The 16,148-nt window shown below is 42.0% G+C and overlaps 1 protein-coding gene across 3 annotated transcripts in view; it reads left to right on the top strand.

Annotated features, from left to right (window-relative positions):
• Positions 1 to 16,148, top strand: part of LOC125457973 (calsyntenin-2) — a 493,448-nt gene that overhangs the window by 108,519 nt on the left and 368,781 nt on the right. For 2 of the 3 annotated variants that reach the window (XM_048542800.2, XM_048542801.2), the window contains exon 2: positions 12,106 to 12,141. The exons of the other annotated variant lie outside the window; for it this stretch is intronic. In XM_048542800.2, coding sequence (XP_048398757.1) covers positions 12,106 to 12,141 — 36 coding nt within the window. The remainder of the gene's footprint in view (positions 1 to 12,105; positions 12,142 to 16,148) is intronic. 3 annotated transcript variants of the gene reach the window in all.

Genomic DNA, 16,148 nt, shown 5'->3' with positions numbered 1-16,148 from the left:
TATACAGAGATAATGGGAACTGCAAATGCTGGAGAATCCGAGATAACAAAGTGTGGAGCTGAATGAACGCAGCAGGCCAAGCAGCATCTCAGACGCAGAAAAGCTGATGTTGTGGGCCTAGACCCTTCATCAGAAAAGGAGGAGGGGGAGAGGGTTCTGAAATAAATAGGGAGAGGGGGGAGGCGGATCGAAGATGGATAGAGAAGAAGATAGGTGGAGAGGAGACAGACAAGTTAGAGAGGCAGGGATGGAGCCACTTCCACCATCTGCAATCCGATTCCACCACCAAAGACACTTTTCTATCCCCACCCTCATCTGCTTTCTGGAGAGACCATTCTCTCCATGACTCCCTTGTCTGCTCCACATTCCCCTCCAACCCCACCACACCCGGCACCTTCCCCTGCAACCACAGGAAGTGCTACACTTGCCACCACACCTCCTTCACCCCCATCCCAGGCCCCAAGATGACTTTCCACAGCAAGCAAATGTTCATCTGCACATCTGCCAATGTGGTATACTGCATCCACTGTACCCGGTGTGGCTTCCTCTACATCGGGGAAACCAAGCGGAGGCTTGGGGACCGCTTTGCAGAACACTTACGCTCAGTTCGCAATAAACAACTACACCTCCCAGTCGCGAACCATTTCAACTCCCCCTCCCATTCCTTGGAAAACATGTCCATCCTGGGCCTCCTGCAGTGCCACAACGATGCCACCCAAAAGTTGCAGGAACAGCAACTCGTCTTCCGCTTGGGAACCCTGCGGCCCAATGGTATCAATGTGGATTTCACAAGCTTCAAAATCGCCCCTCCCCCCTACTGCATCTCAAAACCAGCCCAGCTTGTCCCCACGTCCCTAACCTGTTCTTCCTCTCACCTATCCCCTCCTTCCACCTCAAGCTGCACCTCCATTCCCTACCTACTAACCTCATCCCACCCCCTTGACTTGTCTGTCCTCTCCATACTGTCCTATCCCCTCTCTACCTCCCCACCTACTCTCACCTCAACTGGCTCCATCCCTGCCCCTTTTAACTTGTCTGTCTCCTCTCCACCTATCTTCTCCTCTATCCATCTTCGATCCACCTCCCCCCTCTCTCCCTATTTATTTCAGAACCCTCTCCTCCTGCCCCTTTTCTGATGACGGGTCTAGGCCCGAAACATCAGCTTTTGTGCGCCTAAGACACATAAACATCAAGCTCACTGGAATAACAATTCATAAAATAAGAAGAGAACAATACTGACTACCCTTCCGAGACATAATGGTAGAACGCAAAAACAATGGGAAACTCCAGACCAGCATTTTCAGAATGACCACACACATGGACCAGATAATTAATTAGACTAGCAACCAACCCAACACCCATAAATGGACCTGCACCAAAACGTTATAAAAATAAGCCAGAACAAACTGCAGCAATCTGGAATTGCGCAAAGCAGAACGGGAGCACTTAGACAGAGTTTTGGATACCCAAAAAGCACAACCCACGACAGACCACACCAAGAGGGCACAACATGGCCAAACACACTAGTCATCCTACCGTGTGTCAGAGGCATATCAGAGATGACCACAAGACTACTCAGACCCCTAGGTATCAGACTAGCCCATAAACCAACAACCACCATGCAACAGCTACTGATGAATGAAAAGGATCCCACACAACCAATAAGGCTAACGTAATATAAAAATACCACGCAAGGACTGTGAGTAACATTATATAGGCCAAACTGGAAGAAAACTGACAATAAGGATACATAAACGTCAACTAGCCACCAAGAGACACGACCAGTTCTCACTAGTCTCAATATGTGTGGACAAAGAAGGACACGAATTTGAATAGGACAACACACCCATAATAGTCCAAGCCAAACAGACGTGGCCATGGAATATCTGGGTGCCTGGTACTCCAATCAGAACTCCATCAACAAACAAATTAGACTGGACCCAATATGCAAACCACTGAAAAACAGAACCGGAAGTAATGCCAACCACCGTAGCAAACTGAAGCAAATAAATAACAAGTGGTACAGAATACCAAAACTTCACTGGGGCACTCTGACGATGTTACCCAGCAGGGTGTCAAAACGTCTGCAATTAAGCACTCCAGCTCAGCCAGCAAATCCACAACCCGAGCTACAAATCTTCTCAAAAACAAAATCATTAGTGACTTGCCGAGCAAACGCCTCGTATTACGCTTTTTTTTGTTTTTGATCAAGGTGTATGTTTAAAACAGTTTTTGACTATTTCCATTACATCTCAAGATACTATCATGTTTTCCACTGTGTGGCCTTGCTATGTTGATGTCTATTGTTAGATAATTGATTTTTTTTTTAATGCATCAACATTTCCTCAAGTCTCACTCTAATTATATTCCCTGACTGATAAAGCCTGATGGATCATCTTGAATTGCGTGTTAAATAATAGCTTTACCTGGATGTGGTGCCTTGCACCACAAGGTCACCCTGCCAGGTGGAGTTTAATTTCACGCACCAGAAGCCCATTAGTGAAGAAGTAATGGGCATTTAGAAAAAAAAGATCAAGAAAAGAAAGATATTGTGCAGTCTCTAAGGCTATAACAGCAAGAAACATGACAGAATGTATAATATCAGATGTATGGTCAATGTATGTCGGTGGGGGACTGAATGTAGAGCTCAGTATGGTGAAAGCACAAACTAATGGTTGAACTCTGAGGGTACTGCCTATGAAGCAAAAGCTCATGTAATGAACATGCATGAGCAACTGATTACTTTCATCGTTCTGTATATGTGAAAGAAAGAACAGTTCAAGTGCAGAACAGTGATATTTTTGACTTAACACTTACCGTGATCTTCTGCATCAGTGAATTGAGAAGATGAGACAGCTTATTTGCATCGAAACATCTACATTTATTTGTCGGTACAGTCATTTGCATGTTATAGAATTTCAAGGCATTGCACTGCCTCTGCAGGAATTGTTGACAAGTGCTATGCAGCAGTGACTGGCATAGCTCATAATAACTTGGGATGACTTTGAAAACTGTCAAGCCTGACAGAATGTTGGAAGATGATTTAGGGGATTTTCAGTTGTGCAGTATTCATGGAAAATCAGGCAGAGAAGCAAAAAATGTGAACAATCTGGATGGTGAACTCTGAAGTAGCTGACAAAGATGGCTATCACTGCCTCTGTGTATACAAATTGTACTGGTGACTTGGCATTCACAGCTTGCATCTAGTTTGTGAATCAGCAATATGGTTGTGGCCAGTTGCAGCTGCCGCGCCTAACAAAACTTTAGCTGCTGGTATGGTCGATATGGGGAAACTCCCATCACAGGAGAAAAGTGGAGAAAGCCTTCTTGGTGCAGACAAAGGGTCAGGATGCTACAGCCTCCTTCAGAATTGCTGAGAGAAACACAGGGAAGCATGAACTGGTTTTCTGTACTCAGTAAGAATGACTGGCTATTTATTATAAATAACTATGGTGAAAAATTTTAACTATATAGCTATGCAATTATGAACTGTTGACCTGTAACTGTATTTGTTAAAACTCTAACCAACTTATAAACTCTACTTGTATATACATAGACAAATTTGAATTTAACATTGGTTCAGTTCTCCCTGCTGCCCCCATCTATAGAAAGGAGTCTGGCAGGTTTTTCTCTTGAGCTCTTTATACAAGGTGAGCTGTGATTCATAGCTGTTTGCAAAACCTGCAGAATGCTCTCATTTCTACTGCAGCCAGCATTATTGTAAAAATACAATTCTAATCTTCTGAATCTATATTCTCTGGCTACATGATTAACCTTCAGTCTGATCTGACTGTCAACTAAATTACAAAAGGACTGCCAATTATCACCACTTTTAGCCATCACCGCCTCGGTCTATTGGCGAAAATCAAGTGTATGTTCCAAGTTGTGGGTCATGACAGGATTTAGATATCATCGCTGCATTGGATGTTGGAGGATTGTTAGTTGACCTGAGCTGTTCTTGTTGGATCTTTATGCTGGTTTCAGCCTAACACCAATTCAGGGTCTAGCCAATCACAGCTATGACCACTGCAAGTACCTGGCCCCAGGCAGGGTATCTAGAACACAGTCAGGGTGAATGTGAAGAAACTGGAGGAAGGTACATCATTTGGATATTCTTTGTGAAGAGAATCGTGGATAAAGGGTGGGAGAACGCATCCAACACTGCCCTCACCCTGATGGCTACCTTTGTGTGTGGCCGTGTCAAGCTGCTCTTAGAACCTTGATCCACAAGCACCAAGTGTCACAATGTACTGAGGTCCTATCTGGCCCAGGGTGTGGTGAAGGATGGGACTGTTATTGGCACTGCAGAAGGCTCCAAGTAGTTGGGCCATTTCATATCGTTTGCCCCTTCTCTCAAAATTTACAAAGAAAAACACCTTTCACCACAAGTCCATCAGGAAGTAGTCAGTATGTAGCATCCTCAAGACCCTGCAGGAAAAGGAGAGGGTGAATTCTGTTGTGTTGTTCCCTGAGCAGACTGTCAGTCATCTGGCAGAATGTCTCATCGCCAGAATTTTCCAACAAGCACCAAGATATTGCTTGGCTGGTGGTGAGAAGGGCACTACCTGTAAGATCCTTCATGCACACCCAGACTCTGTGTGTCACTGCAAACTGCCCTCAAAGCAGGTGTGGGCAGTAGAGATTGTCACAAATCTCCTTCAGGAATGAGCCTTTGCAAAGGAAGTCTAGCAAGAGATACAGTGGTTTTTATCGAGGTTCATCCCAAGTAGCTCCATGATGCAGAACTCTGTATTCTACAAACATCGACTGCACCTGGAGAACCATCAACAGGGTGAAAAATGCTCTCTTTGGTCTGCCCAAAACATGTTGGTCTTCTCGTGCAAGGAATTGACATTGACCGAGTGTTGCAAACTGGCCCATTCCAAGCACTATGTGCTGAGGGATGCACTAAAGCTTGGAGCAGCTGCCACAAAGGCACAGTGAGGAAATAACTGTCTAAGGTATTTCTGTAAAAATTAAATGGGGGCCCGTTCAATTCTCAGATTCCCTCATTGCTTCAATACGTATGTAAATAGTTTCCTGCATGCTTGAAAAGTGCCTCCATTAGTGCAGGGAAGTCTGAAGGAAAAATCATCATAATTTCACCTTTTTCAGCTGTTGTGCAGTTCCAACAGAAATCTCCAGGAGGTAGCCAGTTTATGCTAAAATAATCAAAGCATTAGTACTCACAGCCATTAGACACTGAGGTGAAACTTCCCAAATTTTTCAGGTTACTTACAGATGTCTGCTGATCACATGGTGACACCTTGAATTTCCAAATTTCATGTTTTCTTTAAAATAAGTGATATCTCTTTACTGCAGATCGTGGAATAATGGGTAATTCTGGGAAATGTATATTGTTCATGAGAGAGAAAATCTTCTGCTTAGCTGAGCTCTGAATCAGGTGCTAGGGAGAAAAAAAAGATGTTGCCAGCGAATTCTTTATTTTCCCATTGAATGAATACAGGATCTCATTTTCGTTAGCCTTTGTTCTCTCCAGATTTCTGTGCCTTGAGGGTACAGGCAAATTACCCTGAGGCTGTTCTTCACAGATGTTAAAGGACTTCAAAGTATATCCTACAACAAAGAGAACTGTTTCCAAGTACACGGCTTACACACTCTCTATGTAGAGAATTGTAGTGAGTCATCTGTTAGTGTCTGCCCACCTTTTTGCACTTCTCACCTTTGCAATGAAAAGCCTTGCTGCCCAGTTTCTTTCATGATTTTCACACAAAATATCCTCTGCTGCATAAAATGGATAGACTTCTGTTGCAGCATATCAGAAATTGGGACAAAAAACCCCCGTAACGTAGGGAGAAGCTATCTTCTAATAAATCTGACACTTCAAGAAAGCAGTACCATTGAAGAATCACACAGAAACAAGCCATTCAGTTCCTCAAATTAGTCTGTCTTTTTTACATGTGAACCGCTTAGTGTTGTTGCATGTTCTCTCCCTGCTGTTTGACTTGTTTTGTCCATTTAAGATATCAGAGGTGGTAATGGAGTGTTCTCAGTTATAATCCACAGAGGTTCAAAGTATTTATACTTTTTTATTTCAAGGTAGATACTGATAACTTATAATGATAGAAAATTTCCATCGACTAATGCAAAAGGATCACAAAAATTCCACGTTTTAAGATTTTTACTGTATAAAGTGCACCAAAGCCATCATTGTTGAAATATAAGTTACTAGGCAGCTAACAGAATGAAATTCAGAAAAGTTATTCCCTATAAACACATTACAACTGAAAACAACATGTAACCTTTGTAAGGTCATGTATAAAGATCCAAGCTCCTCTAAGCTTTAACAGTATCTCTTCTTCCTGCCCCAGTAGGGTCAATCTTATGTCCTTGTGAATAGTTCCCTTACTCAACACTATGAACATAATCAAGTGAATTCCTTTAGTTCTTCCCAGACTTACTTTCTTCAAACTGTTGGTCCATCCTCAACAGCTGGTTAATTCAAAACATGGAGCTTTTTCCTGTATGGGACAGCAACACCTGGTCTGAGTCATTTTCATCAATCTCTTGGTTGTAGTTTGGAAATAGTAGGAACAGCTGCTTCCTCGCTCATGTGCAGGTATGAAAGATTACACCTTATTTTCTGTATGGTTTTACCAGGAACCCTGTCCCTGCATGCAGATTTTGTCAGAAGTCACATCCCCTTCCCATTTTTCACTAAGTTTATACCTCATTTGTATGATGTGGGTATCACTGGCTGGGTCAGCATTTAGTACCCATTCCTGTTTGCCCTTCTTGATCCACTGCAGTCCCTGTGCTGTAGGTAAACGGTGGACCCACAATGGCTTTAAGGAGGGTTTTTGACCCGGCCACAGTGAAGGGTTTTTGATATGATTCCAAGTCAGGACAGTGAGTAGTGTGGAAGGGAAGTTGCAAGCTATCGTGCTCCCATGTAACTGCTGCCCTTGTCTTCTTAAGTGGAAGTTGTCATGGGGTTTGGTAGGTGCTGTCTGAGGACCCTTGGGGTATTTCAACAGTGCATCTTGTAGATTGGACACACAGCTGCTGCTGAGCATCTGTGGTGGAGAGAGTGAATGTTTGTGGATGTGCAACCATTCAGCGAGTTGCTTTGTCTCAGATGGTATTAAACTGCTTGAATGTTGTTGGAGCTGCACCCATCCAGGAAAATGGGGAGTATTCTATCACAGTCTTGTTTTGTTCCTTGATGTGGATAGGCTTTGGGGAGATGGGAAATGAGTTACTGCAGCAGGATTTCTAGTTTCAGATGTGGTCTTATAGCAACTGTATTAAAATGACAAATCCAGTTCATTCTCTTGTCAATCTATCAACTTCTATCAACATCCTAGAAATGACTGGATGGTGGCTGTGGCAGAGCCATTAGCAGGGAGGCACAGAGTGTGTGTAAAAACCCAATGGCAAGCCAAGAACCTGGAATGCCCTCCTTATTGACAGGGACTCTCATTAAATGAAGTTGTGTTACTTAATCAAGATATTTCTACCCTCCCACTCAATGATAGGAATGGCTGGGCAGTTAAAAGTTCAAGGTCATGTAACCACTGATGATTATTAACATAATTTTGTTTTATCATCTTACTTGGTGCTTGCTATTAATTCACCTGCCTTCAGTTTTTGCTTTCTAGTTTTCTGTTTCCTTTTTAACAATTCTGCTTCCCTTGACTCTGAGTTCCCTCTCAGGTTATCAACCCACTGCTAATTTTGATTTTAAAAAAACCCATTCAGGTTTACAGCTTGTGGAGAAATGGTCCCAAGGCACTTGAAATCTGAACATGAACATGCATGCACGACACCACACCCCACAGACACACCCTCCTGTTATGCTCCCTAATGCACAGGACCAACAAGCAATCCTGAGATGACTGCTTTAGGAGTCCTGAATTTGTGAATACTTTGAAGATACCTAAAATCTTCTCTCAGGATCTCATCCTCCCACTTACCTAAGAGGTTGGTGTTGACATGGTTCACAAACTCTAGCTGTTGACACTTCTCCGGGTAAAAGTCCTGCAGCCACTCCATGGCATCAAACCTTGACACAAGGGAGACAAAATGCCATTTGGGAATGCTCTTTTTTGCTTCCTGATTTTGACAAGAGACTTGGAATCACTAAATCTGGGGCAGGAATTCTCATTGGTTTGCCACCTGATACTGCATTTACTTGGAATAGCCAGAGATGATAGTGAACAACCACTCTGAGCTGCTGCACTTGGATTTGGGAAATGCTTTGCAGCTCATTGCTTGACCTTATTTGTGCTGTAAGTGCAAAGAAACGTAATTGTGGTCCTTTTCTATTTGGACCCTGTTTTTTCTGTGTTTCGCAAAACACATTGCACAATATTTTTTTCATTCCAGTAGTAATAGGTTAAGTTTTAAATGATTTGGCTGCCTGTCAAATTCTATGTTGTAGTGCCTTGACTGACCTCCCATGACTACCATTATACGTGCTATGCTCTAACAAATGAGAGTTGTAGCAGTGTTCTTGACTCGAGATGTAGCAGATCTTTTTGAAGTGTGTTTCCAGCTCAGCATGGTGGTCGAACTTACTGTGTACTAATCAATAAACAGTTCTTGCATTCGTTGTAGAAGAACTCAGCCCCAGGCATGCAATTACCTGACTAGCCCTATCTGGCCCTCTCCAGATTCTAGGGGTATTGGAGGGTTTTAACATTTTAACCTAATGAAATATTTACAACATAATCAGTCGCTCCACTTCTTTATAATAAGATGCTTTTAATGAGTTCTATTTTTCATTGACACATTTAACATTTTGCAGTTCAGCTTTATCTCCTGGTTTGCAAACTTGGTTTTCTTGCCTTCAGTATAACAGCTGCAACCTTCAATAATATGATCTTGGCACCTTTCTTTAATTGCACGGTTTTCAAATTAATTGACTGCATCTCATTGAAGTGAATGCCATTAGGATTAGCGAAAGTTCCCATGCCTGCTTCAAAACATACTGTATATTGTAAAGAATGAAATGAAAACAGATTTTGTGTGGTCAATCAAGAGATTTAAAAGGGGAAGGAGTTTTGCTGTCAATTTGGGCTTTATGGTCAAACCTATTAAATTGTGGCTTTCAGTTTAATACAGCTTCTTTATGGCTTGTGGTTCTTCATTGTTAATGGCTGTTTATGGGGAGGCAATAGCATTGTCATATCAGTGCCAGGCTATTGATCAAGAAACCCAGGTAATGTTCTAGGGAGCCTGGTTTGAATCCCATCACAGAGGATGATAGAATGTGAATTCAATATACAAAAAAAAGACTGGAATTAAGAGTCTAATGACGACAGTGAATCCATTTGTTGATTGTCAGAAAAAAAAACACCTGGTTCTCTCATGCCCTTTTAGGGAAGGAAACTGCCATCCTTACCTGGTCTGGCCAACATGTGACTCCAGACCCACAGCAATGTGGTTACCTCTTAACTTTCCTCTCGGCAGTTAAAGATGGGCAGTCACATCCTCATCATGCAAATGCATTTTATGAAATAATTAAGATTTTAAAAATTTTCTTTGCTGGGCATTAATACTTGATGAAGAATTTTTTTTTAGGTCTGGGTGATGTACCGTTGGAACTCTTCTACCATAGGGGGCTGTGGTAGCTCAATCTCGAACCATATTTAAAGTAGAGATTGATTGATGGATTACTGATTGCAGTGGTATGCAGAGTTTTGGGGGATGCATTGAGTAAAAGGCATTGAAGAGTTCTACCAGTCATGGTCATAATGATTGGAAGGGCAGGCTGAACAGGATGAATGGTCTACTCCCATTGCTGAGTTCCTATGGTTTATGGATACCGTTGAATCTGTTCTAATTTCGCAATTAACAAGACCCTGCTAAGTGTGAAGCAGTCTTAATCAATTGATAGTGATAATGGGAACTGCAGATGCTGGAGAAGCCAAGATAATAAAGTGTGAAGCTGGATGAACACAGCAGGCCAAGCAGCATCCCACCCCAAGCCGCACCTCCATTTCCTACCTACTAACCTCATCCCACCTCCTTGACCTGTCCGTCCTCCCCGGACTGACCTATCCCCTCCCTACCTCCCCACCTATACTCTCCTCTCCACCTATCTTCTTTTCTCTCCATCTTCGGTCCATCTCCCCCTCTCTCCCTATTTATTCCAGAACCGTCTCCCCATCCCCCTCTCTGATGAAGGGTCTAGGCCCGAAACGTCAGCTTTTGTGCTCCTAAGATGCTGCTTTGCCTGCTGTGTTCATCCAGCTCCACACTTTATTATCTTTAATCAATTGATAGTTTTGTTTGTAAATCTGACCTATTAGGTTAAAAATGAAAACTAGGGGAGACATGTTGCTTTAACATGGCATTAATATTCTACAGGCCGTAGATCCAGAACAATCTGCTCAAAACCGATGACATCAACTAGACAATTGCGGCTCAGTTGATTAAATGAAGTTTTGGGTTTGATGTGGCAAAGTTTCAGTAAGGAGACAATGAAATTGCGAGGGAGGCTCTTGTGGTGCAGGGGTAGTGCACCTACCTCTGAGCCAGGAGGCTTAGGTTCAGGTCACATCTGCTTCAGAGGTGTGTAATAGCATCTCTGAATGGTTGGATTGGAAAATGTCTGAAATATAGCTTTTTGCGAAACTCCTCAGATACACTAATCTCTTGGTGAAGGAAATGTGCCATCTTTGTTTGTCACTGATTCTCTTCCACTTTTACCCTAGCATAGACCTTGCCTTCTGTTCTTTATCCACTTTTCTCCACCCTCCTTCTCTCTTGCTCTCTACTCGCTTAAAACCTTTCACATTTCTAAGCTTTTCCAGTGCTAACGAAACATGATTGATTTATGTTAATTCTATTTCTCTCCATAGGTGCTGTCCAACGTGCTAGATCATAGATCATCACAAATCCACACCAACCTTCAGAGCATCCCACCCTGACCCATCCCCCTATAACCCACTAATTTGCACATTTCTGAACACTACAGGTAATATTGCATGCCCAATCCATCTAGCCTGCAGAGCTTTGGACTGTGGGAGGACACACGCAGACACGGGGAGAATGTCTGTGTGGAGTTTCCACAGTCACCCAAGTGTGGAATCAAACCTGGGTCCCTGTCACTGTGAGGTAGCAGTGCTAACCACTGAGCCACCATGCTGTTTCCATCATTTTCTATTTTGTTGCCACTAAAGTTGCTTTCTGGGTGAATGCTAGCTCACAAAGTTGGTTTTAGATACTATTAGATTTCAAAATAATGGAGGTTGACCAGTTCATATGTCTTAGTCAGTTTATGCTGGACTTTGTTGGATGGTATGATGGCTCAGTGGTAACACTGTTACCTCACAGTGCCAATGACACTGGTTTGATTCCAGACTCAAGTGACTGTATGGAGTTTTCACGTTCTTTCTGCCGGGTGCTCTGGTTTCTTCCCACTGTCCAACGACATGCAGGTTAGGTGGATTGGCCATGGAAAATGCTGGATTACAGGAATGGGGCTGCTGCTCTTCGTCTAGGTGGAATGCTCTTTGGAGGGTTGGTGTGGACTTTTGGCCAAATGGTCTGCTTCCATGCTGTAAGAATTCTACAATTTGTGTGTAATTGATGAGTTTATGGACCATTGTGCAATAACGTCACAATTTATCACACCAATTCAATCTAATTTCAGGAGAACATTGGACACCTGGGGAGGGAGGTGGTGGTAGAGGGGGCATGTAATATCAAGCTTTGTGGCTTTCCCACTGCATTTCTGCTCAATCTACTTTGGGGTTTAAGGAAGGCATCAGGCCGTCTTCCCACTGCTCTTATGTTGAAGTCCTAAAGTGACCAATTAATGTGCACTCAAGTGCCTTATTGCTCCTCTGCCCCAATGTGATATCACCACAAGGTTGCAGGCTTTTGGAGCTGTGGTACAGGCTCACACCTGACATTTTAGTCAGGTGATTGGGGAATACAATACCTTGTAAAATCCAGCCCATTTCATCCCGATTCATACCCCCACTCAAGTTAGTATTAGAATTATCCGTCTGATGAATTCCTTTCACGAGCATTTTTGCTAAGGTAAAGTTCATTGTGAACCTTTGCAATTAATATTATTTTTCCGAATCATTTTCTCAATTGAAGTTGTACTTTTTCTCCTTCCCTACACAGGACACAATCTGGGGGTCAACAACGGTGACAAAAGAGGTACTGCACTTTTATTTGCATTGAAGTCTTCGAGAGCCAATCACAATGCATTTTTGGAAAATATTTACAGAAGCTTGGTTAGTCTGATGTCACGCTAACATGTCCTGAAGCAGCTGCCTTATTGTCTTGTTGTAACTATGTAAATGAAACTATGGTTGCATTTTTGTTTAATGTCTATTACGAGTCATTGCTCTGAGTTAGATTTACGACCTATGATCTGTAATGATAGGATGGAACAATTAGCTCGGTACTCTGACTCCTTCAGTTTACCCCAAATCTGTTATCCAGGTAAATGAAACTGAAGTGAAATTGTGATTGAGCAGATTAAAAATAGTCTTTCAGCAGTCATCAATTTTGTTTTTTTTCCCAACAACACTTACTTCTGAAATACGCATTCTCAAAGCCCCTGTTACCCAGTCACCATAGTAACAGCTATCTGTTTCTTCAAATTTCTACATTTTTTTACTGAAACCAATCTTAAGTAATTAATTTGCAGCATGACAGTGCCATTATATTCTGAAGTGGATCTTTGCTGCTTCCTCTATTTATTCTGAGCATAGTAGATATCGTAGAAGATGAAAGTAATCCCATTCCTTTTACTGGATATGCATTCTAATTTCAAATTATTGAAATGGCATCTGAAAAATAATGCATCATACTTTTTGCATGAACTGAAGGGTTGAACCAGATGAGAATGTTGGTAAGAATTAAGTGCATAGTCCAGATTAAATTTATTTAATTTGTGATCAACACCTTGAACTTAACAATAGATTTTTGCGAAATGTTTGAACACTTTAATTTGAATACGCAATTTATTAGTATCTTATGTTGAGTATTTACTGGCCATTGCAACAGTGGGGCCCCTTGGGATCTGTTTATACGTATAATGTACACATAGTGGTCCTCTTAGCTGCGAGCAGTCAGACAGATGCCACATTGAATGCAGGCCTGCACCCTTTGAAGGACTAAGGTATATGCAGGAAGTGTAACTTGGGGAAACAGTGTGGCTTGCGATTGACCAGTATGTTCTTGGAAGAGATAAAGGTAAACAAGAACCCTGCTCTTGATCTGCATAATTGTGAGATAAATACAAAACAGCACTGTAATGCCGCAAACAGTCAGACAGCCTAATTTAGGTTGACATATGGAAAAGTTTTATTCTCATGAGACCTAAAAGAGTTATTGGGATAACTTGGGTCACTGCATTCAGGAACTGAGGAACTGGGTGGTCGGAGTTGATTATAATAGAATGGACGTTATCGTGATGGCTTGGAAAACTTTATGAAATCTATTTCCCATTATATTTTCTTGTCAATTTACATAATTGATGCAACAAGTCCAAGCATGCAAACCCAAATCCAGAAATTTGCATTATGTAATCTGACATTTCATTGCAGCATTGAACTGCAACTTCAACCAAGGTGCCACCCACTCTTGATGTGTGGGTGGAAAAAAGCTCATGTTTTTATTTGAAGAAGGGCAGGGAGCATTTCCTGTAGCCTTCGTCAACAGTTATTTCTTGACCAAAATCAATCAAAGTCTTATTGGCTATTTATCTCCTGCATTTTGTGGCACTTTGAAAACAACTTCACTGTTATTTTTGCCAATGTTAGGATAGTGATTGCATTGCAAAAAATAAACCTTTGTGGGCAGGATGTTGGCTTCATGGTTAGCACTGCTGCCTCTCAGTGTCAGGGACCCAGGTTCGTTTTCAGCCTCAGGTGATTGTCTGTGTGGAATTTGCATATTCTCCACCTGTCTGCATGGGTTTCTGTCGGGTGCTCCAGTCTTCTCCCTAGGTCTGAAGATAGCAGATTAGGTGGATTGGTCGTGCTAAATTGCCCCATAGCATCCAGGGATGTGCAGAGATCCCAGGAGGAAATTAGTCATTGAAAATATGAGGTCATGAGGTTCGGGTAGGGGACCGGGTCTGTATGGGATGCTCTTTAGAGGGTTGATGTGGACTCGATGGGTTGAATGGCCCCTTTCCACTACGTAGGGATTCTATATGCAATATTTCAGACACCCTGAAATCTTGCTCACATTTGTTAGTTTGCTCTTTTAAAATGTGACAGCTGTTTAATGAAGCTTGTATTGCCCATAAACAATTGACGCTCTCGGTGGTTATGCTGTCAGGGAATGGATCAAGATTTATGTCTTAAAATTTGATTATATTTTAATGTTTCTGGAGCTATGCAACAAAACTAACTCAGGGGAGCAAGATAGGAATAATGTGCCATTCAATTCTTCTAGTACAATGTTGATACTGAAGATTAATTTAGATATATATCAAGAACAACTTTTTACACCCACTAAACTTTTTAGCAAAATTGAGGCCCAGATGATTGAAAGGGAAGCGGTTATATGGATACAAAAAAAGCAGAGCCTTGTGTTTGGACTGTTGCTATTTTGCTATTGTTCGATTATACAGCTTGATGATTTTGACTTGTACTTGAATATAAATGGCATATTTTCCATGATTATACATAAATCAAAGTTATAAATGTAGTAAGCACCAAGAAAGATATGAACAGACTTCAGATCAGATGATATTGTGCAACACACTTCAGGGAAAGTGTCAAGAACATGAAGACGGAGTGGAGATTTATGAAAATAGCACCAGAATGAGGAGCTACAATTATTTGTCCAGATTAGGAAAGGTGCAGTTTTACAGCAGAGAAGACTAAAAGTAGTTTCAGTGGAGTTACTCAAAATCTTGCATGGTTATGCTCGAGCAACAAATGAAAATCTGTTTTAACTGGCAGAAAGGTCCAAACCAAGTCATATGTTTAAGGTAATTGGCAAAAGCCATGTTTTTCACAAGGCCATGAATATGAAAGGGTTAATCTGAGCTAAACTGGAGCTCCACCTATTGTGATAGATATCCTGGCACTACTAGAGAATTGGGGTGTTTGGCAGACAACAGTTTGATCAATCTCCTCAAGATGTCACTTGTCTTACCTACTCCTTGTTATTAACACTTACCTGCTTCTGTGTAAATACAAATTATTTGTAGTTGCTAAATTGTAATAAACTATTTTCTGATGATGCTTTGTGACAGTTTATCCTCCACCAAAGAGGACTGAAATGGCCCTTACACTATGAAAAGAAGAAACCTTGTTCGGAGAGGGTGGTGCTGGCATGGAATGCTGTGGCCGCCACAACAAGTCCAGCTCCACTCCGAGCCAAGCTGTTCCAGTATAGTCACAACTCTGGCATCTACCTGACAATATGGAAATTTACCCAGGTATTTTCTATACGCACAGAATAGAACAAATCTAACTTCAGTAATTACCAGTCTATCTGTCTACTGATCAGCAAAGTGACGGACGATATCACTGACAGTGCAACCAAACGGTACTTACATAGGAATTACCTGCTCACTGGCATTCAGTTGGGATTTTGCAAGGACCACTCAACTACTGATCTCATTGCAGCCTTGCTTCTCTTCAGGAAGAACTGATTTCCAGAGGTGAGCTGATAATGACTACTCTTGACATCAAGGCAGCATTCAACTGAATATAGCAAGACAAGGCATCCCACTTAATGCTCCAGTATTAACTCTCTCCAATGACATACAGCAGCAACAGTGCATACCACCTAGAAGATGTGCCGCAGAAATTCATCAGGCTCTTTAGGTTGCACCTTCCAAACCCACAAAGGCTACCACCTGGAAGGGCAGCAAATATACGTGAACATGACCACCTGAAAGTTCCCCACCAAGCCATACACCATCCTGACTTGGAATTACATCCCCATCTTCTCACTGTTGCTGGATCCAAAATCTGGAACTCTTTTCTCTAGCAGTACTGTGGGTGTACTTACATCCCAAGAACTACATTTGTTCAAGAAGCCAACTCACTGCTATCTTCTCCAGGGATCTTAGATATGGCCTGACTAACTAACGATAAACCTCTACCCAAGCCAAATGCTGATAACCATATGATGGTGGTGACTTCTATCACTAACAGAAGGAATCCAGAAAAGTCCAAAAAGACAGAACAGAG

The sequence above is a fragment of the Stegostoma tigrinum genome, chromosome 14 (assembly GCF_030684315.1).
Source record: "Stegostoma tigrinum isolate sSteTig4 chromosome 14, sSteTig4.hap1, whole genome shotgun sequence".
Lineage (NCBI taxonomy): Eukaryota > Metazoa > Chordata > Chondrichthyes > Orectolobiformes > Stegostomatidae > Stegostoma > Stegostoma tigrinum.
The sequence above is the reverse complement of the archived record's forward strand: the minus strand, read 5'-3'. Positions and strand labels throughout refer to the sequence as shown.